Source organism: Heptranchias perlo, chromosome 2 (assembly GCF_035084215.1).
Source record: "Heptranchias perlo isolate sHepPer1 chromosome 2, sHepPer1.hap1, whole genome shotgun sequence".
Lineage (NCBI taxonomy): Eukaryota > Metazoa > Chordata > Chondrichthyes > Hexanchiformes > Hexanchidae > Heptranchias > Heptranchias perlo.
Window position 1 is genome coordinate 21,081,589 of NC_090326.1, and position 27,174 is coordinate 21,108,762.

The 27,174-nt window shown below is 43.5% G+C and overlaps 1 protein-coding gene and 1 non-coding gene across 2 annotated transcripts in view; one reads left to right on the forward strand and one right to left on the reverse strand.

Annotated features, from left to right (window-relative positions):
• LOC137335711 (genetic suppressor element 1-like) overlaps nucleotides 1–12,253 on the forward strand; it is a 193,652-nt gene extending 181,399 nt beyond the window's left edge. The window contains exons 14-16 of the mRNA XM_068001011.1: nucleotides 1,577–1,789; nucleotides 6,641–6,744; nucleotides 10,266–12,253. Coding sequence (XP_067857112.1) covers nucleotides 1,577–1,789; nucleotides 6,641–6,744; nucleotides 10,266–10,385 — 437 coding nt within the window. The 3' untranslated portion in view covers nucleotides 10,386–12,253. The remainder of the gene's footprint in view (nucleotides 1–1,576; nucleotides 1,790–6,640; nucleotides 6,745–10,265) is intronic.
• A 9,548-nt stretch (nucleotides 12,254–21,801) lies between these two features.
• trnat-agu (transfer RNA threonine (anticodon AGU)) lies at nucleotides 21,802–21,875 on the reverse strand. Its single transcript has one exon. It is a non-coding gene; the product is annotated as a tRNA-Thr (tRNA).
• Nucleotides 21,876–27,174: the final 5,299 nt, after the last annotated feature.

Here is a 27,174-nt window from a genome sequence, read left to right on the forward strand (position 1 = left end):
TCTTCTTGCTGGGCACTCACCACCTGGCATTCTTCTCCTCCAGCCTGGAAAATTGTGTGACTGGCATCAATCCCTCGCCACAGTTGGGCAACAGGAAGTTCAAATGAGCTGGGTCAGAGGGTGGAATTTTTTTTTCTTCTTTAGCCTATGCTGATAGACTGCAATGTAATTTGTTGCAGCATGACATTCTGTAGCAAACTACGTGAGTTTTTACACTTACCCATAATATAGTGCCATTTGTGTTAAAAAAAAATCCAGGAAGCAGTGAAAATGCCATTTTCTGAGCAATAACAAATCACGAGCCCTCGTCGTAGCTGTTTGTTGGCTGAGAATGTATTTCCTAGCACAAATTTAAATTTAACACCATCAAATTAATATTTAAATTCTGATTTGTGTCATTCATTCCTAACTCTGCATTGTCTCAGGCGCAGATGATTTGCGACCTAGGGAGACAAAGAAAAGGGTAGGGGAAAAATAACTTAAAAAGAGTAAGTGTGTCACCCTCAAGAAAAAAAGTGATATTTGATACTGGCTGGGTGGCATAATTTATAAATCCACCACATGGTGTGGCCCCATGTATGATCCCTGAACTATACTCAGTTAGCCTATTTCTTAGAGACATCAACAAGGTCAATGTCCCGAGGCAAGAGAGAAAAAAGTGCTGAAACCTGTGCACATGTAAAAATCAGGCGAGGATAGCATCAAGCTACTTGAAAGCGTTGCCTCCCACTTTCAAGTAGTTTGCGAACACTCACTGTCCAGGCTCAAACATGAGGAATGGCTGTAGAGTCAGTCACCTCAAGACTGCCAATGCCCATGGAACCATATTCCAATATGAGGAGAAACCTGGGGGAAGGGAGAGCATTGCTAGTTGCTACATGGTAACAATGTATTCCCATCCCCTCCACTGCAATGCAGTAAGGAAATCCTGTTCTTCTACCAGTGAGGGGATTCATACTGTACAATCCTTTGTTTAATGTCAGTACACATCATATGGTGATGAAAAAGGGTATCAAATTGTCAATGGTTTGTGCTCAGTCTGTTTGGTTTTTTTGATCCACAATGTACCCGCTACTAGTCAGTACTCAGGAACTGCAAATTATACCTGGGGCTGTAAAACTGAGATGAAGTAGCAGCATGTAATGAATTTAAGTGTGAGTAAACCTCGACTAATTACATCAATACAAATGGTGGCTCTTTGGGACAAACGCTGCTGTGATAACAAGCCATTTTTTATTTACAATTAAAATCTAATCCTTTGTGTACATTTGAGTCCGTTTCATGTTTTAGATACGACTTAGAACCATTATATTTAGGTTATTTTGTTTTAAAAACGAGGATGACGAGACCAAAGATTAGCCTCTTCGGCCCATTGCTGTCGCCAAAGTACAGATTACTATACAGATCCCTGATAATGGCTATTTACCATGACAACTCTAACACTTAGTTCAAAGGTTTAATCTCAGCCAATAAATATTTTATATCCTTTCACAAATATGCTGTCTTCAAAGTAGTAACTGATCCACCTTGCATGTATCTATTAACTGAAATATCATTTTGTTCATTAACTTTTCAGTGGGTGATAGGCAGAGCGACAGGAATTGCTGCTCACTGACTCAGAGTTCATCACTGTGTGATGTACCAAAACAGCAAGCACTTGAGATCATGGATCAAAGCAGACAAATTAACCCTCAGCCTGAGGAATTGGACAGTGAGGATGAAATGGATCAGCAGCCAAAATGGCAGGGAGTGACAGGTGTCCTTGAAGCCTACCAAGAATACCTTGAAGGTGAGGATGAGAGAAGAGTCCAACTGAACCAAACTTGCAGACCACTTTGGATGCAACTGTGCAACGTCTACAGGATTGGGTTATATTCCATGTAAAATTATGGTAACGCTTTTTCCTGGAAGCCATGATGTATTAGAATCATAAGGGACAATTTTAGCCTGCATAAGCGGGGCGATAACGGCCTGAAAATGGCATCAGGTCACTTAGCGCCCCGTTTACTCTCACGCTCCGGCCACTGCCATCTTGGTTACGGTCCTGAGTTGGACGACCAGAGCATCAGCCTGTTTCAGTCCACCTGTAAATCGGGGTCCAGTGGCCCCGACTGTAATTTTGAAGTACAAATGGGTGGAGTGCGTGCGCCACACATGCTGCACCTATTGGTACCAAGCGTTGAGTGACCTAACCAGTGCTCCTTAAAGGAACTGCTGGAGGCCACTCAGAAAAAAAATCCAAGAAATGTTTAATATTTGGAATGCTGCTTCTGGGCCAGCTGCCAGCCTGTCCAAGACCCCCTTCTTCGGATCTCCTTCCTTTCTCAGGCTCTGACTGTCAGCCGGCTCAGTCTGGGAGCCAGCCAATTTTCCACCCACCCACAACCAGTGAACTGCAGCAAGGCACCCGTAGCTCGCTGGCAGCATGTAAATGAGGCCCGGGCCTCAAAATGGCTGGGACCTCCAGCAGGCGAGCTCCGTCTGACAACTGCCCATTAAGATGGGACTTCCAGGAAAAATAAGGAAATGGTCAGTCCCCAGTGATGGTCTACGTAGCCTGGTTTTCACTGCTCAGGGGGCTTGTGTTCCACATGTTTGATCCCCTGATTGTAGTGAGTCATTTATAATGCATGTTTGACAGGCATGAAAAACAAAATATTTTCAAAATGTGTCCTTGTAAGAGGAGAGGGGTAAGTCCTCAAATGTAGTTGAAACTCCACTCTTTATATTTGAATAACATGTTCGATCCTTGAGACACATAGAAAGAATAATAAACAGTGTCAGAGTGCCAAAATGTTTGTTGGGGAACAAATAAACTTTTGTGTCACAAAATGCTAATTCATTTTAGTGCATTACTCCTGTAAGCTTCAACTGATTAGAACCAAGCCTGGCTGATGGCCTGTTGAAATAGTGAAGATGATTAATGGCATTGGAAGCACTTCAGATCTGGTTTGGTTTCCTGGAGATTGCTACAGAAATCCATATTTCTGTTTCCAGTCATACCAATAATAATGTACATAAAGGTGAAATTCGTATAATTGCACACATCTACATATTTTAAATGCTGGAGAAGAAGGGTTTTTAACCTCTTCCATCTTGAAATACCCCTTTAGCCAGTGCTGTAATAACACTGAATATGTGGATAATGGCTCTCTTTATTCCTATCACAACATCTAAGCATAGTCATAGTCAACTACAAAAGGCAAATGTGCAGCTCATTGATCACAGGGAAAGTAGGAAATACAATGAGAAAAATAACTCAAAAAGAAAAGACAATTTAAAAATTGCAAAGACATAAGGAAGGTTGGTTAATGGTTAGGGATCATTAAAGTTGTTAATTTGTTCAGCTGCCTTTACTGCATCCCACCCTTCCCCTTGCCCACCAAGCCAAACTTCCCCCCAAAGGTTCCTCCCTGCCTTAGCCCTGAACTTGCTTCTTTCTCTAGTTTCTCTCCTAGCTCCCCTCATGGCCTCTCCGAGCTCACCTTGCCCTTGAGACCCACCTCCTGCTCTCTTAACCATATTCCCACTAAACTGCTGACCTTCCTGGCCCCCATGCTAGCAGATACTGTAAACGGCTCCTACTCCTCAGGTACTGTCTCCTTCCTTTTCAAATCTGCCGCCCTCCCCCCCCCCCCCCCCCCCCCCAAAAAAAACCACCTTTGTCCCCTCTGCCCTTGCAAACTACTGCCCTATCTCCAACCTCCAGGTTAATAAGGCCATTAAAAAGGCAAATCAAGCACTAAGGTTCATTTCGAGAGGGATAGAATAGAAAAGCAAAGAAGCTATGTTAAACTTGTATAGAACCTTGGTTAGACCACACTTGGAGTATTGGGCGCAGTTCTGGTCTATAGAAAGGATATAGAAGCATTGGAGAAGGTGCAGAAAACATTCACAAGGATGATACCAGAGATGAGAAGATATCTGTATCAGGAAAGGCTGAACAGGCTGGGGCTCTTTTCTCTAGAAAAGAGAAGGCTGAGGGGTGACCCGATAGAGGTCTTTAAGATAATGATAAGGTTTGATAGAGTAGACGTGAAGAAAATGTTTCCTCTTTTGGGGGAGTCCAAAACTAGAGGTCATAAATATAAAATATTGGCTAATAACTCCTATAGGAAATTTAGGAGAAACTTCTTTACCCAAAGAATGGTAAGAATGTGGAACTCGCTACCACAAGGAGTAGTTGAGGCAAATAGCTTAGATGCATTTAAGTGGAAGCTAGATAAACACATGAGGGAGAAAGGAATAAAAGGGTATCCTGATAGGGTTGAATGAAGTAGAGAGGGAGGAGGCTTGTGTGGAGCATAAACACTGGTGTAGACCAGTTGGGCCGAATGGCCTGTTTCTGTGCTATAGTTTCAATGTAACTTAATGTAACTCCCTTTCCTCTCCAAAGTCGATGAGCGTACTTGTTAAGTTCTGGTTTCTAATGAACTCATAAGACGTTTGTTCAAAATATTACTTTATTAGTCAAAAGTCCATACGAACTTAATTAGACACTACATTAATAGACAGTTAATAAAAGTCAATCAGACCTATTCTAATACAAGCTGTAATTAAGCAGTTGACTGCATACTCACACTTAAGACACTTGGCTGGGTTTGGATGCTTCTCCTGTTCTGCCGAAGTGACAGATAGCAAGAACTTTTCCCCCGCTTTATAGTCATTTTGTTGCCCATATATGGTCACATTTGTGACTTTTACAATTCACTTAAGTCATCAAGTTTTAGCTTGTGACCCTTAGGTCATTGAGTTTAATTTCGTTGGGCATCTTATGACTCATAAGTCATCGAACAGATTGCTGAACATGCACAACCAAAGGGGGCCTCATCCTTATCAGATTCTGTTCCATTGTCAAAAATTATCATCCTTTAAGACAGTGGTCAATTATCTTTCATTACACATGTCTCTGGTGAAATACCTTCCTGGGCAGCTGGTAAAGTAAGCTATTTAAAATGTTAAACTTCTGCTTCCTGTATCGTTTGCTCATGATGTGTTATCATGAGTTTACGGCTTCAAAAAGGCTATGTGCAGAAGCTTTCTTAGGCTAACTATCTTTTACCCATATTGCTACACTTTATCCTACCCATATTTCTTGCATTAGCTGTTATGCCTTGGTTTCAGTAAAACCTGGAAAAGCAAATATATATTCTTTAACAGTATTGTCGCCTCCCAAATTCATGCCCATCTTTCCCACAACTCCATGTTTGAACCTCTCCAATCGGGTTTCTGCCCCTGCCACAGCACTGAAACGGCCCTGATCAAAGTCACTTATGACATCCTCTGTGACTGTGACCATGGTGCACTATCCCTCCTCATCCCTCTCGACCTCGATGCAACCTTTGACACGGTCGACCACACCGTCCTCCTCCAATGCCTCTCCTCCATCGTTCAGCTGGGTGGGACTGCCCTTGCCTGGTTCCACTCTTACCTATTCAGTCGTAGCCAGAGAATCTTCTGCAATGGCTTCTTTTCTCGCCACCACACCGTTATCTCTGGAGTCCCTTAAAGATCTATCCTTGGCCCCCTCCTATTTCTCATCTACATTCTGCACCTCGACGACACCATCTGAAGACAGATCCTAACAGTACCCTAATCCGCACCAAGTCCTGGTCAACTTTCTCCCTTGTGCTTGCCTGACCTACATTGGCTCCCAGTCCACCAACACCTCAATTCTAAAATTCTCATCCTTGTGTTCAAATCCTTCCATGGCCTTGCCCCTCTCTATCTCTGTAACCTCCTCTAGCCCTACAACCCTCCGTGAAATCTGCATTCCTCCAACTCTGGCCTCATGTGCAGCTCACTTTATCCCACCATTGGCGGCCTGTACCTTCAGTTGTCTAGGCCCTAAGCTTTTGAATTCCATCCCCAAACCTCTTTCTTCCTTTAAGACACTCCTTAACCAAGTCTTTGACCAAGCTTTTAATCACCCATCCTAATATTTCCTTCTTTGGTGTCAATTTTTGTCTGAGAACTCTCCTTTCAAGTGCCTAGGGACGTTTTCCTAAGTTAAAGACACTATATAAATGCAAGTTGTTGTTATATTGCAGGACTGTTTCCAGAGCACTAGTGCAGTAATGTTAAGTGCCATGTTAAACAGGATTTAAGATCAAAGAGAAAGAAAACAAAATGATAAATCAGTTTGGAGGAAAAATGTTGAGAAAAAAAGACAAATCAGAAGTTTGGCAATTTGTCTTTCATCTTCCTGTCCCATTGGTTATTATTTTCACTGAATGTTGCCGGCCTGCTTCGTTCCAGTTTTGTTTTGTTCCTTTGTCTGCATTTTCACATGGTCATTTGTCTTACTCTCTTCATACCTCTCTGATTCATGTTGTCTCTTCTTTATGTGTTAGTCTTCCTGTTTTAACTCTCACTGCCTGGTATGTTTCTGTCTTTGTTAATATTCTTAATTCACTGCGCACAGTGTATAATCGTGCATTGCAGAGATAGCTGTAGTTAAAATGAACTGTAAAAAGAAACTATCCTGATTGCTTCAATTTTGTTCTTGTTTAAAAAAAAATGTAAAAGCCAGACTCGGTGTACAGGAGGCAGGAAATGACTGTATGATATGAAGAGAAAGGATAAAGCTAGCTTATGTGACTTTTATTAATGCAATTGTTAAATTATTTTCATTACGCAGAGAAAAACCTGGAGCAGCGAGTCCTTCAGGAGCAGCTGAATCATCTCAAGGAAAAAAATCATGAATTGAATTTGACAGCAGAGCACCTCAGTGCACACATGTTGGTAAGAAATGACTTGGCTCTACAATAGCCAGATGCCTAGACACAAAGCTGCTTCTAAGAGCTGGTGTTTATTAAGTAGGGTACCCCCTGCATGCTGGAGCGTTTTGGCACAATGTGACATTTTGCCGTCCTGATGATTTCAAATTCTCTTAATTCCAGCAAAAGACATCCAGTACCAGGTCACTTGTGTGAAAATGGGAGGTGTACCTGCAGTATATTACAGTAAAATGTCAACCATCATTTGTCATAATTTAATTCAAAGAGACATCCAGTGATTTTAAAAGAATGTTTCAGAGGACTTAGAGCTCTGAATATTTGCTGATGTTCGTCCTTTCAGATGTAACCTCTACTGGAGGAGCCTTTTTATGCTGTGTGCAGCATGCTATCAGAAACCAGAGTCTTCAGATATTGTAGGAAGAAGAATGTTTTTGGTAATTATCAGTTTTAGGGGGAACGCTCACTACAAAGTCCATATCATATGTACATTTTTCATAAATCACATGTACATTTCATGTGATTTGTAGGGGTCGAAATTAAGACCTGATCCCAGCGATTACTTCTGTACCACCTGCCTGCCCTATGTGCCCAGAAACTTCAGCCTTCGCCCGCCATAGCGGGGGTGGGGGGGTTGAGGGGCGGTGGAGAGATCCCCCAACCTGGCCACGTTCTCCTCGGCCCACTGATTACACAGTTGGGGGGGTGGGGGAAATTTTCCCTCAGATTTTTAAACAAATCATTTGCTCCCTTTGTGGGTCCTGGCCATTTGCCGGGCCTGGGCCTCACCAGTGGGGCCCACTTCTACCTTGTGCAGGTCGGCATGCCTTACCCTGCTTTGCAGATATGCCACCTTCCCATGCAGCCCGAGGAGTGGGAACACCTGGCATAGGGAATCCTTGGGTCTGTCCCCTCACCATCATATACCTTGTGCGAGGCAGATGGAGGGCTCGCCCCTCACACGGCAACCAAGAGGAATTTCAGGACCATAACATGTAAGTGCTGCGTTTTGAAACAAACTGGAAGATTAATGCCAGACATTAAAACTAACCTGATTGACAGGCTGGCTGCCGACAGGAGCTGCAACGCCGAGGTGGGGGGAGAGAGAGAGAGTCATCATCCGGCGCTGGAACGGAAGATCAGTTGGGGGAGGGGAGAGTGGAAGATCGGGGGGAGGGGAGAGTGGAAGGTCGGGGGGAGGGGAGAGTGGAAGATCGGGGGGATATCGGAGGGGGTAAGAGAGGGAGATCAGAGAGGGAGACATCAGGGCTGAGAGGGTCATCGGAGAGGGAGACATCGGATATCGGAGCAGGGTGGAAAGGTAGGTTGATATTGTGATATCACACCAGGCATGAATCAGAAGCCGTGGGAAAGCCGCCCGGGTAAGTTTAAAAAAATCATTCTAACTACCTAATATGTCACAAGTAAAGTGCCTTAAGTACCTCAGTGAGATACATTTGGCTCTTTAACTATCATCAGCGGGACTTCCGGATTCGGGACGCCCGCGCGCGCACACGGGTGCGTCTGTGGGGAACTTGAAAGTCGGCGGGTTGGAGTCGGCTTCCGAACCCGGTCTGCATTTTTGCAATTTTTGCAGCACCCCCGCCCCCAATGCACCTGCAATTTAAGTTTAAAATTGAGCCCTTGGTCTTTACTTGTTGCTTATTCCTGTTGACTTACTAGTGTTAGTTAAAGCAGTAAGACCCTATACAAGTGGATCCTCTGTAAAACAATATGTCCTGAGGGCCGTTAAAGAGAGTTATTGCCTGGTGCATGTTTATACAAAGGATGTTTTACGTGGTTTCTGCATTAACAGAAGAACCACAAGCCCTGTTTAATATCAACAGTCATTTAATACCCAAGACTATTGCAGTGAGTTGTTCCTGTATAATCTACAAATTGAAGCAAGGGTTACTCACATGACTCAGTAAACAAGAGAGCATCACAACGCAGAGTTGGTGTGGAGGGAGATGGTATTAAGACAGACATGGTAAAAGTTACCCCTTAATATACAGCGGTGAACATGGTATACTTGAAAGAAGAACTGATTCCAAAATCTACACAGTTCACCAAAAAACATAAATTGGGTGGGGGGGGGGGGGTGGTTGGGGGCAGTTCCCCTGTAGTTTAGTTGCTATGTTTTTAATCATTCTGCTTCTAACAGTAATCTTTCAGGCACCATACCAGGATCATTTTGAAAAGAGCTTCTTGGGTTTCCAGGGTTGCCTTATCCTGTTAACCACATGGAAACATGAGATCCTTGCTACAGCTTAACTGTAGACCTAGTTCGCCCCGCCCCATGCTCCCAAGTGCTGCTTACCATAACATTTTGCATGCTTGGCCATCAGAGATAATTAGAACTTTGCAAGTTTAATTTGTCAGAAAGACCAATGATGTTTTGTCTAACATTACCTAGGAAACCGCAGCTTTTCTGTGCTAACAATTATTAAATAGCACGAATCAAATGTATATGAGTGTAGTACAAAACAGTTCTGCTGCAGCAGTTTAAAAAAAGTTATTAGTTCTTCCTAAAGATTCAAATTCTCCATCGTAGTTGGTGAGTCAATTTGCCTGAGCCAGTGCAACAATTAAATATATGTGGCCTGATCTACTGATACCTTTTTTTTTTCCTCCCCAATTTCTGATGGATCTGGGGTGAATGGATTTGGAAATCAGCTGGGAAGCTGTTCCAACAACTCCCTGCTAGGATTTCTCACCAAAGGTGACAGCAATCGTTGAATGACGGTTGGGAGGATATTTAAAACTTAAGTCCGTCCCCAAGGAATGTAATCAGTCACGAAATGATTGATTACACTCCCGCAACCACCAAATTTTTTTTTTTTTTAAATCAGACTAATCTTCAGCTGCCCCACGAGCAGCCCGCCCTGCTCTGCTGTCAAAGGCCTTCAGCAATCATTCCCTCCCCCCAGCAGAGGTGGGAATCCAGCTCTGATACCAAATCACTTAAATGGGCCTGACTCTGGCAAATTCACCAGGATAAGCAGCAGCCTAGTTGGGTTGGCGCAAAGTCTGCCCGTCTGACTTTCCATCAGGATTCTGCCAAACTGGAAAATCCCAGCTATGAACATCAAAGGTTTAATAATTTTTTTAAAATGTATGTTGTGTAAATTTAAAAATCCGTTACTCAAAGGGGAGAAGTCCCAGATGAACAACTCTAGAAACTGTATACTGCCGAAACCTAACCCACACCCAGTGCCGAGTGAGATCACCAACCCATCCTCCCTACTCAATCAAGGGGTGGTCCCTAGTCCTGTCAACCCTCAATATGTAGTGCTGTGAAAATGTGTAGAATTATAGAAGTTCTTCAATATGTATTTGCAATTCCCACATCTTGATACCTCTAATGCACCATGACCCAAGAAGGCATGAAACATGGCTGACCTCAATTTTTAAAAACAAAGGTTCAATTGCCTCCACAAATAAATTTAAAGAAAGGCCACTGTTTTCAATTCTAATTAACAGTTCGTGGTATTAAACACCCACTCCTCTGGCATTTTGTTCCTGCAGGAGCTGAGAATGTGCAAACAGAGGTATGAAATGGAGCGACAGCACCAGCAGGCTGCTCTCCACCACCTGCGCAAGTGCCTTGACCTGACACATTGCCTGCCCGCGTCGTCATACAGGTGAACGGGGGAGCTTCACTCCGCTCGAGCAAAGATGAAACCCCAGCGGGGAAAAGCGTGCTCTGGCTGCAAGATAAGTTGCTCCTTCCGAGTAGATTGATTAGTTTCTATTCATGTCGTTATCATTTCTTTCAAGAATCGTCAGGATACAGCGTGGGACTTCTCAAAGTATTCTCAAACCGAGCCGCTCCACTGTCAGGAGGTGCCCATTGCCAAACAGCTCAGTGCTTCAGCTTGCATGCTTACCCTTCACGGCCAAGCTAGATCCAAAGCCACTGTAGTTTTAGCGTTGATCCATTGAGGGCTTCAAATGCAAAGTTGGATGTTGACACCTTGAGGATCCTCAGGTTATATTAAATAATGCAAATACAGCCACATTAAAGAAATGAATGTGTAATCAAAGTACCTTTCTGTATTTAATGGAAAATCTATTTTTGTTTTGTTTACAATTTGTATCTTAGCTACACGAAGCATTTCTTTGTACATTTGAACCAGAAGGGCAATTAATGGAAAAGGCCTGCTGTATAAAATAAACTGAACATGCAAGGTTTCAAGCAAATACAGATGCAGATTATTAACTATTCATTTATTTTGTGTGCCCCATATAAGTAATAAGGGTAGAAATGACTGTCACCAATGTGACACCAACACTTAATGCACTCTTATGAAATTCCTCTCTTCACTACATTAACAGAAGCGTTAACCTGTTTCAGATTATTGCCTCTATTAAAATAATGGGGCAAGGAATTTGATGCGGGTATATTCAGCATTCATAACATCATTTTTATCCTCTACTTCCTTCAAAGTAATTTTTTTTGAAATGCCACACATTGCCTAACATTTGGATCTATGTAATTTTAATGTTTATATATATTATCAGTGAATCCTTTTTTGGTTTGTATATTACAGTGCAGTTTTACAGCATTATTCAGTGATTATAAGGTTAAATGTATATTTTGAAGTTCTGCAGCAGGTTTGCTTTTAATCCAGTTGTTGGTTGTCAGAAGGTACAGATTTGCATTGAAGTAAATAGATTAAAACAGCGCTAGGGACAGGATTTTGTAAAAGAATAGATCTGTTATTTTACTTTGTTGCTTAAATAATGTAAATGCTGAGCAAAAACTACCTTTTACTACACAGCACCACTTCTAATATTAGAAATTACTTGAAGTACTCTTTCTATTTTTTTGTAATGAAGTTAATTAAAGCAGATTTCTTGCTGTCACAGAGGTACGTGAAACTGGCCTCACTTTGAGGAAGAATAGGGATCATAAAATGTCTTTATTCCCGAGCATCAAGATATTTTTAACAGAATATACTGTGTGAGGTTTTTCAGTTGCCTAGAAAGGCAAAAATTCAAGTGAATGGAGTTAGCAAAACATTGTCTAAAATAAAGTTTTTTAATTGAATAATGTATAATTGTGAGCATTAAGGGAATTGTTATATGCAGTCTGATGCACTTTTGTGCAATGTAGTTTTTTTTAAGAAAATGGCCTCTGTGCTACTAAAACTTTGCTTCAGTTAAGCATTTCGTAGCAGTTACTAAAAAGATAACATTCAAACTGTTTTAAGAAGTAGCTCTTTATTAAATTATTAGTGGAATTATTTGGAATTATGACTGTTTACCGAAAGTCCTCCGAAATGAGTTGGTTTTCTTTTACTCAGTGATTTTTAAGCATTGGCCAACTGAACAAACCAACTGTCACATCCTTAAGAGAAGACTAGCCAATTAGTTCTTTAACAAAGCCTAGCCTTTACCATTAGCAACAATTTTGAAATTGTAACAGGTATTTATTATTTGAAGTCATGATTTTTAAATATTTATTCATTATGTCTGCTGTGACTAAAATAAGCATTTGTTAATAAAGTTTTGTACGCATCACGTTTCTCCTTTTTATTGGTATGTTCAGTGTGATTTACACTTTTCTATCAGATTTTAGCAGTAGAAAGCCTTTAACATTGTATAATTTCTATAAACTTCTGAATTCACACATGCACACTCATACATACATCCCCTGTTTAATGTGTATAATGTATGTACTGTTAGAATGCATCACCACACCAGTATGCAGTTATGCATTTAAGAGGAGTTGTGCCACTTGCTGCAGAGGTGTTTTACTTTGGGGATATAAGATTTTGCCTCCTTCCAACCCTGCATCCATTCTCATACTCTGAATTCTTCAGGGACTGCAGTTCAGTATCAGCTAGTTAGTTGTATAATGGATGGTAGTACTTTCCTTCACCACCTTCCTTATGTGATAGAAAGAAACAATTCCAGACCTTTTCTACAGCAGCCACTCAAGACGTTGATAGTAGTTAAAGCTGCCAACTTTCAACATCCAGACCTTTGCCTCTGAATCTGAAGTAAATTAGTGCAGACAAAGCAGTAAACTTTTCCAGACCACCCTAATTTACTGTACAACTGCTTCAAATAATTCAGCTTGAGCTTCCTCCTCATGAGAAAACCTTCGGGAATCCAGCATCATTATGAACAAATTGGAGTGAAAACAACTAATTTACATCTATTATTCCTAGCTCTAGAACTACAAGGCCCCTTCTGGCCAGAAAATTCACTCGCAAAACTTTCTTGATGGGCAGAATAAAATAAGTGCTGTGCCTCAGTGGTAGCGCACACACCTCAGAAGTCAGAAGGTTGTGGGTTCGAGTCCCACTCCAGAGACTTGAGCACAAAATCTAGGCTGACACTTCAGTGCAGTTCTGAGGGAGTGCTGCACTGTTGGAAGTGCTGTCTTTAGGATGAGACATTAAACCGAGGTCCTATCTGCCCCCTCAGGTGGGTGTGAAAGATCCCACGGTACTATTTGAAGAACAGTAAGGAGTTCTCCTGGTGTCCTGGCCAACATTTATCCCTCAACCAACATCACTAAAACAGATCTGATCATTGCTTTTTGTGGAACCTTGCTGTGCACGAATTGGCTGCCGTGTTTCCTACAACAGTGACTACACTTATAAACAATAGTACTTCATTGGCTGTAAAGCGCTTTGGGAGGTCCTGTGGTCGTGAAAGGTGCTATATAAATGCAAATTCTTGCTTTTCATTCTAACAATGTGTATGTATCAACATAGCTCCGAATACAGTGAGTCAAATGTAGAACCCAAGAAAAAGAACCCAAAAAATGTCTCTCATAAACACAGGAAGAACTTGGTCTTTTTCATGATGTGGAGATGCCGGTGATGGACTGGGGTTGACAATTGTAAACAATTTTACAACACCAAGTTATAGTCCAGCAATTTTATTTTAAATTCACAAGCTTTCGGAGGCTTCCTCCTTCCTCAGGTGAACGTTGTTGGAAATGAAATCCTCGAAATGAAATCGCATTTATAAATCACAGAACAATGCTTGGTGATTACAGACAGTTTTTTCAACTGCCCGTTGCCAAGGCAATCAGTGTGCAGACAGACAGGTGTTACCTGCAAGGTCTCCGAATATACAAATCACCAAAAAAAAAGAGAGAGAGAGGTAGAAACATAGAAAAGACAGCAACTGACCCGTTATATTAAAAACAGATAACATTTGTTCGCTGGTGGGGTAACGTGTAGCGTGACATGAACCCAAGATCCCGGTTGAGGCCGTCCTCATGGGTGCGGAACTTGGCTATCAATTTCTGCTCGACGATTTTGCGTTGTCGTGTGTCTCAAAGGCCGCCTTGGAGTACGCTTACCCGAAGGTCGGTGGCTGAATGTCCTTGACTGCTGAAGTGGGGAACACTTCAGCAGTCAAGGACATTCAGCCAAGTTCTGCACCCATGAGGACGGCCTCAACCGGGATCTTGGGTTCATGTCACGCTACACGTTACCCCACCAGCGAACAAATGTTATCTGTTTTTAATATAACGGGTCAGTTGCTGTCTTTTCTATGTTTCTACCTCTTTTTTTGGTGATTTGTATATTCGGAGACCTTGCAGGTAACACCTGTCTGTCTGCACACTGATTGCCTTGGCAACGGGCAGTTGAAAAAACTGTCTGTAATCACCAAGCATTGTTCTGTGATTTATAAATGCGATTTCATTTCCAACAACGTTCACCTGAGGAAGGAGGAAGCCTCCGAAAGCTTGTGAATTTAAAATAAAATTGCTGGACTATAACTTGGTGTTGTAAAATTGTTTACAATTGGTCTTTTTCAGCAAGGAATTCTAACCTCACACATTGCCATTTCACACACAAGGATATGGGGTGATTCATAAATGTATTTTTCCAGTCAGATGTAATCTAATCACTACATGCATTGGCGCTGAGGTTATAATAGAATGGTCTGTGGATTCTACTCACCTCCATCACCTGAGATACTGTGCCAGATCCTCTGGTCTTCAAAGCAGGAAATGTAGTAGAACGAGGTCAACAAGAGGAAATAGGAAATGCAGGAGGAATGTTTTCACTAAAAGGATGGTAAGTATGTGGAGCGCAAGAGGCCAGATTGGAGAGGGAGACATCGGGGGCGGAGAGGGACATTGGAGAGGGAGACATCGGGGGCTAAGAGGGACATCGGAGAGGGAGACATCGGGGGCTGAGAGGGACGTCGGAGAGGGAGACATCGGGGCTGAGAGGGACATCGGAGAGGGAGACATCGGGGGCTGAGAGGGACATCGGAGAGGGAGACATCGGGGGCTGAGAGGGGCATTGGAGAGGGAGACATCGGGGGCTGAGAGGGACATCGGAGAGGGAGACATCGGGGGCTGAGAGGGACATCGGAGAGGGAGACATTGGGGCTGAGAGGCGCATTGGAGAGGGAGACATCGGGGGCTGAGAGGGACATCGGAGAGGGAGACATCGGGGCTGAGAGGGACATCGGAGAGGGAGACATCGGGGGCTGAGAGGCGCATTGGAGAGGGAGACATCGGGGGCTGAGAGGGACATCGGAGAGGGAGACATCGGGGCTGAGAGGGACATCGGAGAGGGAGACATCGGGGGCTGAGAGGGACATCGGAGAGGGAGACATCGGGGCTGAGAGGGACATCGGAGAGGGAGACATCGGGGGCTGAGAGGCGCATTGGAGAGGGAGACATCGGGGGCTGAGAGGGACATCGGAGAGGGAGACATAGGGGGCTGAGAGGGACATCGGAGAGGGAGACATAGGGGGCTGAGAGGGACATCGGAGAGGGAGACATAGGGGGCTGAGAGGGACATCGGAGAGGGAGACATCGGGGCTGAGAGGGACATCGGAGAGGGAGACATAGGGGGCTGAGAGGGACATCGGAGAGGGAGACATCGGGGCTGAGAGGGACATCGGAGAGGGAGACATCGGGGCTGAGAGGGACATCGGAGAGGGAGACATCGGGGGCTGAGAGGCGCATTGGAGAGGGAGACATCGGGGGCTGAGAGGCGCATTGGAGAGGGAGACATAGGGGGCTGAGAGGGGCATTGGAGAGGGAGACATCGGGGGCTGAGAGGGACATCGGAGAGGGAGACATAGGGGGCTGAGAGGGGCATTGGAGAGGGAGACATCGGGCTGAGAGGGACATCGGTGAAGGAAATAACGGACATCAGAGCAGGATGGAAAGGTAGGTTGATTTTGTGTTTTAACTTTGTGCAATGGTTTTTTATTTAATTTATTTTGTTTCTTTGTGCCTGATCCGGCCTTCAAACCAGCCGTGAATCGGAAGCCGTGGAAAAGCCGCCCAGGTAAGTTAAAAATCGTTCTAACTACCTAATATGTCACAAGTGCCTTAAGTACCTCAATGAGGTACATTTGGTTCTTTAACTGCCATCCCGCCTGCTTTATTTGCCAGCAGGACTTCTGGATTCGGGACGCCCGAGCGCACACAGGTGAAGTCTATGGGGAAGTTGGAAGTTGGCGGGTTGGAGCCGGCTTCTGAACCCTTTCTGCAATTTTCGCAGCCCCGCCCCAACGCACATGCAATTTAAGTTTAAAATTGAGCCCTTTGTCTCTGTCTTCATGGAAGAAGACACAAAAAACCTCCCAGAAATACTAGAGAACCAAGGGTCTGGCGAGAATGAAGAACTGAAAGAAATTTGTATTAGTAAAAAAAGTAGTACTAGAGAAATTAATGGGACTGAAAGTCGATAAATCCCAAGGACCTGATGATCCACGTCCCATGGTTTTGAAAGAGGTGGCTGTAGAGATAGTGGATGCATTGGTTGTCATCTTCCAAAATTCTATAGATTCTGGAACGGTTTCTGCAGATTGGAGGGTAGCAAATGTAACCCCACTATTTAAGAAAGGAGGAAGAGAGAAAACAGGGAACTACAGACCTGATAGCCTGACATCAGTAGTAGGGAAAATGCTATTATAAAGGATATGATAACAGGACACTTAAAAAATAATAATAGGATTTGGCAGAGTCAACATGGATTTATGAAAGGGAAATCATGTTTGACAAACCTATTGGAGTTCTTTGAGAATGTAACTAGTAGATTAGATAAGAGGGAATCAGTGAATGTTGTGTATTTGGATTTTCAGAAGGCTTTCGATAAGGTCCCACACCAGAGGTTGGCGAACAAAGTTAGAGCACATGGAATTGGGGGTAATATACTGGCATGGATTGAGAATTGGTTAACAGACAGAAAACAGAGAGTAGGAATAAACGGGTCTTTTTCAGGTTGGCAGACTGACTAGTGGGGTAGCGCAGGGATCATTGCTTGGGCCCATTGCTTGGGCCCCATCTATTCACAATCTATATCAATGATTTGGATGAGGGGACCAAATGTAATATTTCCAAGTTTGCTGAGGACACAAAACTAGGTGGGAATGTGAGTTGTGAGGATGCTGCAAAGAGGCTTCAAGGGGATACAGACAGGCTAAGTGAGTGGGCAAGAACATGTCAGATGGAATATAACATGGAAAAATGTGAAGTTATCCACTTTGGTAGGAAAAACAAAAATGCAGAGTATTTTTTAAATGGTGAGAGATTGGGAAATGTTGATGTTCAAAGGGACCTGGGTGTCCTTGTACATGAGTCACTGAAAGCTAACATGCAGGTGCAGCAAGCAATTAGGAAGGCAAATGGTATGTTGGCCTTTATTACAAGAGGATTTGAGTACAAGAGTAAAGATGTCTTACTGCAATTATATAGGGCCTTGGTGAGACCGCACCTGAAGCATTGTGTACAATTTTGGTCTCCTTACCTAAGAAAGAATATACTTGCCATAGAGGGAGTGCAACGAAAGTTCACCAGACTGATTCCTGGGATGGCGGGATTGTCGTACGAGGAGAGATTGAGTAGACTAGGCCTGTATTCGCTAAAGTTTAGAAGAATGAGAGGTGATCTCATTGAAACATACAAAATTCTTACAGGGTTCGACAGGGTAGATGCAAGGAGGATGTTTCCCCTGGCTGGGGAGTCTAGAACCAGGGGTCATAGACTCAGAATAAGGGGTAGGCCATTTAGGACTGAGATGAGGAGAAATTTCTTCACTAAGAGGGTGGTGAATCTGGAATTCTCTACCCCAGAGGGCTGTGGAGGCTCAGTCATTGAGTATATTCAAGACAGAGATCGATAGATTTCTAGATATTAAAGGCATCAAGGGATATGGGGATAGTGCAGGAAAATGGCGTTGAATTAGAAGATCAGCCATGATCTTGTTGAATGGCGGAGCAGACTCGAGGGGCCGGATGGCCTACTCCTGCTCCTATTTCTTATGTTCTTATTAGAACTGACCAGATTTGTACTGCAAGGTCATAGGGAGTCATTTTCACTTCATGGCCTCACCCCTCCCTATCTCTGTAACCTCCTCCAGCCCTACAACCCTCCGAGATCTCTGCACTCCTTCAATTCTGGCTTCTTGCGCTCCACTATTGGCGGCCAAGCTTTTAGCTGCCTAGGCCCTCAGCTCTGGAATTCCCTCCCTAAACCACTCTGCCTCTCTATCTCTCTATCCTCTTTTAAGACGCTCTTTAAAACCTAACTCTCCTCTCCTAATATCCCCTTATGTGGCTCGGTGTCAGATTTTGTTTGATAACACTCCTGTGAAGCGACTTGGGACTTTTTACAACATTAAAGATGCTATATAAATGCAAGTTATTGATATTTATTGCCGGGCAAAAATCGGGTGATAGCGCCTCCACAGGCCATTTTACATATCTCATGGATTTTCTTCCATTCACATCAAAGCCTGCAAAAATTTCCGTGACTGCGAGGCACCAGTGAGGCGGGGATGAGGGCTACCGAGGGCCATGTGATGCGATTCCTGTCAGTGAGTGCCAGGTGCCAGTTGCCGCTTGGAGGGGAAGACGTCAGGGCCTTTTGGGCTACAAGAAGGGTCTGGCAGCTGGGCCTAAAGATCCAGGGCAGAGCCTGTATTTTCTGGCGGAGAATGCAGGGCACAGGAAGAGAGTCACAAAAAAAAATCAGTGGGGCCAGCCAGGGCATGGGTGAGTGGGGCTGAGAGGAAATTTTAATTTAACGATAGAAGTGCCAAACTGAATTGGTGATTTGCTAAATTTAGGCCATTTGAGGCAATTCTTTGGTAAAACTGGCCTATCCCTTTAAAAAAATATGGTAACATTTATATATTAAAAGTAAACTGGCGGAGTGATCATCCGCCTGTTATAGAACCCGTCTGATTTTCCTCCAGTTTATCGCCCAAGCAGTGAAGACAAAAATCTACTCTGAAGTTTCAGAAAAATTTAAGTAAAATGTAATACCAACTCCAGAAATTGAACAGATGGAGAGCCCTACAGGAGCTATAACGGGGTGATCCGGTTCTACAGCATCACCTGGTGGTGAGACAAGGAACAGCGGCGATATTAACATTGGAATTCCCGTTGTAATGCCACCTAGTGGTATTACTGGAATGTTACAAGTAAGTATTGACATGTTAACATTGGAATTCCCATGGGAAATGTTTACATTGCAGGTTTCATTGCAATGTGAACCTTACATAAGTATTTTAATATATCATACATATGAATAGATCTTCCATTGAATCACCCACTGTGAGTGAATGAGGGAGAAGTGCACAACCACCCCTGAAAGGATTTGGAAGGAAATTTGTGAGATTTGCTCAGAAACAGTGATGTGTTTATTGATTGGAGTTATTTTTTTTGGACTTTTACTTCAGATATTTTCCTCATGCTCCGCACCAAAAATTATTCATGTAAGTGAGCCTTTGCTCCCCACAAACTGGAGTGTGCCCATTCATTCCCTACACACTTGATATCTGCGCAATTGTAGTGAATCCAGGGGTCAAACAGGAAGCAGAGAGTTGGGATAAATGGTTCATTCTCGGACTGGCAACCAGTAGCCAGTAGTGTTCCGCAGGGGTCGGTGCTGGGTTCCCAACTCTTTACAATCTATATTAACGATGTGGAGGAGGGGACCGAGTGTAACATATCAAAGTTTGCAGATGATACAAAGTTGGGAGGGAAAGTGGAGAGTGAGGAGGACATAAAAAACCTACAGGGGGATATAGACAGGCTGGGTGAGTGGGCGGAGATTTGGCAGATGCAATACAATATTGGAAAATGTGAGGTTATGCACTTTGGCAGGAAAAATCAGAGAGCAAGTTATTATCTTAAAGGCGTGAAACTGGAAAGTACTGCAGTACAAAGGGATCTGGGGGTCCTAGTGCAAGAAAATCAGGAAGTTAGCATGCAGGTGCAGCAGGTGATCAAGAAGGCCAATGGAATGTTGGCTTTTATTGCTAGGGGGATATAATATAAAAACAGGGAGGTATTGCTGCAGTTATATAAGGTATTGGTGAGACCGCACCTGGAATACTGCATACAGTTTTGGTGTCCATACTTAAGAAAAGACATACTTGCTCTCGAGGCAGTACAAAGAAGGTTCACTCGGTTAATCCCGGGGATGAGGGGGCAGACATATGAGGAGAGGTTGAGTAGATTGGGACTCTACTCATTGGAGTTCAGAAGAATGAGAGGCGATCTTATTGAAACATATAAGATTGTGAAGGGCTTGATCGGGTGGATGTGGTAAGGATGTTCCCAAGGATGGGGGAAACTAGAACTAGGGGGCATAATCTTAGAATAAGGGGCTGCTCTTTCAAAACTGAGATGAGGAGAAACTTCTTCACTCAGAGGGTAGTAGGTCTGTGGAATTTGCTGCCCCAGGAAGCTGTGGAAGCTACATCATTAAATAAATTTAAAACAGAAATAGACAGTTTCCTAGAAGTAAAGGGAATTAGGGGTTACGGGGAGCGGGCAGGAAATTGGACATGAATTTAGATTTGAGGTTAGGATCAGATCAGCCATGATCTTATTGAATGGCGGAGCAGGCTCGAGGGGCCAATTGGCCTACTCCTGCTCCTATTTCTTATGTTCTTATGTAAACAGAAAATGCCTGTCACTGTATTCGGCTTACTGGATATATCACATGCCGGCACTTGATCTCCTTGACTTGGGAAAGTAGTAGAAAACTCTAGTAGACTGTGGCTTAGGCTATAAACTATACAGAAAAAAAATATTAACAATAAATAGATAAGAAAACAGTGGCATAGACAAACAGCAGATTTAGAATAACGTACAAAACACCTGAGAATATAGAAAATACACAGTTGAAACTCCTATGTTAAGCCTCACAGTAAAACTGGACTTGATAACATCCCTTAATAAAAACTTTACATGGGAGTTTGCTACATAACTTTCCACGTAGCCCTCTGCCCCTTCTCTCTGATGGCTTCAGAAGAACTGAAGAGCTGATCCCTGACTCCCCAAAGAATATTTACAAAATTATTTTATGTGCCATTAAAAGCAACAAAAAAATCAAGCATGTATCTTTCCTGTTTGCATTAAAATGTCACAGATAATGGCTGAGCTTCCCATAAACTGTCTCCAAGGAGATGGCACTCAGGAAGTTGCCAGGTTTAATGTAAACAGCCACCAAACAGCTGTTGAAAGAATCTAACTGTGACGGCTCCTTTAAAGCCAATGAGCAGAACAAATTAGTAAATAAGGGTTCAGTTTAAGGCGTTTATATATTAATGTCTCGCTGATACCTGCAAGAGACTTATCAATTGTTTCAAACAGACTGGGTAATTTTCTCTAAGTGAACCAGCTTTTAACTCCAAAGGTAGTATAATGAAAAGATATGGATAAAACACTAGATTTTGCAACAATTATGTCACCAAAAATAAATTAATAGGGGCTGAAATTGTGATTTCTTGTTGTTTTGTGAATATAAGGTTTGAGTTAATTTGCAGAAATTTGCGTGTAAAGGGTGACGCCTAAAGTAACTGTGACAGACGAAATGCGAGGTGATCATCCTCTCGAAATGTTTCTGATCTGCCACTCCTCCAAAAAAAAACTTCACTAGGGGGCAACCTAACAGATAGACTTTACGCGTTGATTTACTGGTGTAAAATGTTTAAATGCTATAAACTACAGGGATTAAATTATTTCTAGTATTTAATGGATATTCGCCACATATGCAAAGATTGTAAAATGTATAAACAACAAGGTGTGGGGGGGAAAAAAAACCATCGGCAGGCACCGCTGGGATTCGAACCCAGGATCTCCTGTTTACTAGACAGGCGCTTTAACCAACTAAGCCACGGCGCCGCGGCAGTGCCTTGGCTGCAAGGCTACAAAACTTTGACAAACGTTTGCAACTTCCAGTCTCTGCAGCCTGTTGGTGATTGCTTAAGTGCGTCCTCCGCTGCTTTTTAAGTTGAATGACGCAGCGATGGTCGATGCATTTGCCCGTTCGTTCATTTTACGCGTGTGGGGAGGGGGAGGTCGATCGGTGTCACCCTGTTGACAGCGTCCCTGGCCATCGGATCAGGGTCAGACAGGGGAAGGAGCAGAGAGCAGGCGGAGCGCGCGCCGATGGAACCTCGAGTATCAGTGGTGCCCGGGTCACGCGCCCAGCTCGCAGCACAAAGTCTCGGTCCGTGCAGAGCCCTGGTCTTCTCCAGCCCCGCACGGTCAACTAGCCTGTGGGCTCCTGGCACTTGTTAAACTAAAACAAGACACAACCTACGACACAAACTGCAAAAAAAAAAGCTGTTGTGGAGATCTGAAGACAAAACACAGAAAATGCTGGATGCACACACACACACACTCAACAGGTTCACACCTGACACATTTTTATCGTGTCTTGCTCCCTCCACCGGTACTGACTGACCTGCTGTTTCCTGCACCTGTAGGTCACCGGCACAATCTGGCCCAAAGACGCAATAGGATCCCAATTGACCGCCAGGGTTTGTTTTACTAATTTTTTTTAATTAAACGCAGTTTTCTTTACAGGTTGTGCCCAAGAAACAACATTAAGACAGTGTGTTCTTCTGTTAATTTGTCTTTCTTTTGTGTTTTTATGTTTAACTTCAGGAGGACATAGACTGGTGAAATGGGCAGACACATGGCAGATGCAATTTAATGTGAATAAGTGTGAAATGATGTACTTTGGGAGGAACAACATGGAAAGGCAGTATAATCTAAATGGTACGATTTTGAGGGGAATGCAAGAGCAGAGGGATCTGAGGGTGCATATTCACAATCTTTGAAGGTGGCAGGGTATGTTGATAAGGAGGTTAAGAAACTGTATGGGATACTTGGCTTTGTAAATAGTAGCATTGAATACAAAAACAAGGAAGTCATGCCAAACTTTTACAAATCACTGGTTAGACCTCAGCTGGAGTATTGTGTACAATTCTGGGCACCACACTTTAGGAAGGATGTCAAGGCCTTGGAGAGGGTACTGAGGAGGTTTACCAGGATGATACCAGGGATGAGGGACTTCAGTTATGTGGAGGGATTGGAGAAGCTGGGAATGTTCTCCTTAGAGTAGAGAAGGTTAAAGGGAGACCTAATAGAGGTATTCAAATTATGAGGGGTTTTGATAGAGCAACATAGGGTACAATTCTAAAAGGTTTACAGGAACAGAGCGATCTGGGGGGATATGTGCACAGATTGTTGAAGATGGCAGGGCAGGTTGAGAAAACGGTTAGAAAAAGCATATGGGCTTTATAAATAGCAGCATAGAGTACAAAAGCAAGGAAGTCATGATGAACCATTATAAAACACTGGTTCAGCCACAACTGGAGTATTGTGTCCAGTTCTGGGCACTGCACTTTAGGAAAGATGTGAAGGCCTTTAGAGGGTGGAGAAGAGATTTACTAGAATGATTCCAGGGATGAGGGACTTTAGTTACGTTGATAGACTGGAGAAGCTGGGGTTTTTCTCCTTGGAACAGAGAAGGTTTAGAGGAGATTTGATAGAGGTATTCAAAATCATGAATGGTCTAGACAGAGAGAAACTGTTCCCATTGGCTGAAGGGTCAAGAAACAGAGGACATAGATTTAAGGCAATTGGCAAAAGAACCAAAGGTGACATGAGGAAAAACCTTTTTACACAGCGAGTGGTTAAGATCTGGAATGCACTGTCAGAGGGGATGGTGGAGGCAGATTCAATCATGACCTTCAATAGGGAACTGGATAAGTACTTGAAAGGAAAAAAATTGCAGGGCTACAGGGAAAGGGCAGGGGAGTGGGACTAGCTGGATTGCTCTTGCATAGAGCCAGCATGGACTTGATGGGTCAAATGGCCTCCTTCCGTGCTGTAACCAGAGGTCATAGATTTAAAATAATTGGCAAATGAACTAGAGGGGAAATGAGGAGAAATGTTTTCACACAGAGGGTTGTTAAGATCCGGAACGCACTACCTGAAAGGGTGGTGGAATCAGATTCCATAGGAACTTTCAAAAGGCAACTATACATGTACTTGAAGAGGATTAATTTGCAGGGTTATGGGGAAAAAGCCGGGGTATGGGCCGAATGGCCTCCTTCTGTGTTGTAAGATTCTATGATTCTATTAACCATTCTGACCAATAGATCAGCTTGCCTTCTGTATTTACAGACGTTGGCGGATTTGCTTTGTATTTCCAGCATCTTGTTTTTGTTACAGATTGCTAGCATTTGCAGTTTTTTATATGCTCTTATATTTATGTTGTCTCTATAATTCCTAATAATCCAGCAACAAGTTCTAAAAGAATAACAACCAGATTTATTATGGTTATAAACAATTTTGTATTCAACAGCTCAACTTCTGCCTACAAACTCCATCTTGCAGGCTTCTTTAATTCTAACAAATTAATTGAAACATTAAAGGAACATTTGTAAATTCTCATGCTCACATTGAAACTTTTAACACTTACAGTTATAAGTAAAGGTATACATTTTTATACTCAAGTTCATGAATCTGATGAATCATTACATCTCCTTTCAAAACAAATAAATATTTGCACTTATTTATTCCCTTTCTATTTCTTATTTACATGTAATATAAACAGAAATTCTTTACTTCATGAAACTAATAATTATCTGTACATGGTTGTATTGAGAAACTAGTTTTTTTTAACATGTAGATTGTTTTCCTTCAGGAATTTCACTAGGTGATGATATCATCAGCAAATGTCACTTTAGTAACTCTGAATACCCATTTGTCTTTGTTAAGTTTCAGGCTGGCTCTTCTAGTAACTCAAAGTACTTTTTGAAGTCTGATATTAAATTCCTCTTTGGAAACCCCCACACCATTATGTCCTCCATCATCGTGTCAACACCGGCAGTGTGCTCATATATCACGTGGATGGTTTGGTGATATGTTTCCAAATCAAAATCAATGGGCTCAATTTTAAAAGTAAGAAACGGGTGGGTTGGGGGCGGTAGGGCATTGAAAATTGCCATCATTTCAGACCCGCTCCCAACCCGCTTCCAACCTGCCCATTTCCGGTTTTCACGGGAGTGGGACGAGGAGCAGGTGACCAACCCGCTCCCAGCAAGCGGGTCAGGCCTTAAAACCTTACAAGGAGGCTTCAGGCCTTTATTTTTCACTAATTCCTGATTTCAACCCTGGGAGGCTGGGATTTCTGGGCCTTCTGTTTTACGCCTTGAAAAGGACCCTCCCCCCAACAGATTGTGGACCCCCGACTCCGACTCCGACCCCGATCCTCCTCCTCCTCCTCCGACCCCCGACCCCAATCCCCTGACCCCGATCCTCCCCCTCCCACCCCCGACCCCGATCTTCCGACCCCGACCCTCCAACCCCTGACCATCCCCCTCAACGATCACGGACCCCTGCGATGACCCCTGATCCCGGCAACCCCCCCCCCCGGTGACTGAGCCCCAATCCCATTCCCATGACTCACAACCCCCATGCCCACCCGTGCCCATCTATGCCCAACCATGCCTCTTGCCCACCCATGCCCCTTGCCCACCCATGCTCCCCCCTTTCCACCCCCCCCCCCCCAATCCATGCAAACAATGGAGGGCACCTGTAGACTTACCTGAAGACGTCCTCTCCCTGGCTGATCTCCCGTCCGACTGAGACCAGCCTGTCAATCAGCCGGTCAGTCAGACGGGAAACCAACAAAAAAAATAAAAGACGTCCTTACGTCAAAATCGTAAGGACGTCCGGGAAACCCGTACTGATGGGTTTCCCGACCTCAATGGGTTTCCCGACCTCAAATTGACCCCCCGCCCCCTTCCCGGCTCCATTTTAAAATCACCCCCAATGTCACAGGGAGGCTACAAGAACCTGTACCTCCCATAAGAAGTATCGGGATCCAAGGTGAGGTAGCCAATTGGATACAAAATTGGCTTGACGACAGAAGACAGAGGGTGGTTGTAGAGGGTTGTTTTTCAAACTGGAGGCCTGTGACCAGCGGTGTGCCTCAGGGATCGGTGCTGGGTCCGCTGTTATTTGTTATTTATATTAATGATTTGGATGAGAATTTAGGAGGCATGGTTAGTAAGTTTGCAGATGACACCACGATTGGTGGCATTGTGGACAGTGAAGAAGGTTATCTAGGATTGCAACGGGATCTTGATAAATTGGGCCAGTGGGCCGATGAATGGCAGATGGAGTTTAATTTAGATAAATGTGAGGTGATGCATTTTGGTAGATCGAATCGGGCCAGGACCTACTCCGTTAATGGTAGGGCGTTGGGGAGAGTTATAGAACAAAGAGATCTAGGAGTACAGGTTCATAGCTCCTTGAAAGTAGAGTCACAGGTGGATAGGGTGGTGAAGAAGGCATTCGGCATGCTTGGTTTCATTGGTCAGAACATTGAATACAGGAGTTGGGATGTCTTGTTGAAGTTGTACAAGACATTAGTAAGGCCACACTTGGAATACTGTGTACAGTTCTGGTCACCCTATTATAGAAAGGATATTATTAAACTAGAAAGAGTGCAGAAAAGATTTACTAGGATGCTACCGGGACTTGATGGTTTGACTTATAGGGAGAGGTTAGACAGACTGGGACTTTTTTCCCTGGAGAGTAGGAGGTTGAGGGGTGATCTTATAGAAGTCTATAAAATAATGAGGGGCATAGATAAGGTAGATAGTCAAAATCTTTTCCCAAAGGTAGGGGAGTCTATAACGAGGGGACATAGATTTAAGGTGAGAGGGGAGAGATACAAAAGGGTCCAGAGGGGCAATTTTTTCACTCAAAGGGTGGTGAGTGTCTGGAACGAGCTGCCAGAGGCAGTAGTAGAGGCAGGTACAATTTTGTCTTTTAAAAAGCATTTGGACAGTTAGATGGGTAAGATGGGTAGAGAGGGATATGGGCCAAGTGCAGGCAATTGGGACTAGCTTAGTGGTATAAACTGGGCGACATGGACATGTTGGGCCGAAGGGCCTGTTTCCATGTTGTAAACTTCTATGATTCTATTGGACATATGTAACTTGAAACTTGCTACATTTAGTGTCAGTTACCAAAAGCCCAAGTATTCATACAACTTTGCATTATCAAACTGCGCCATAATTTCCTCACGAATTGGAAGTTTGAAGTGTTCCTTGTTGAGTTCTCTGAGGTTCAAGCAAAATTGCAATTTATAATTCCCTTTGTCAACAATTAAAGA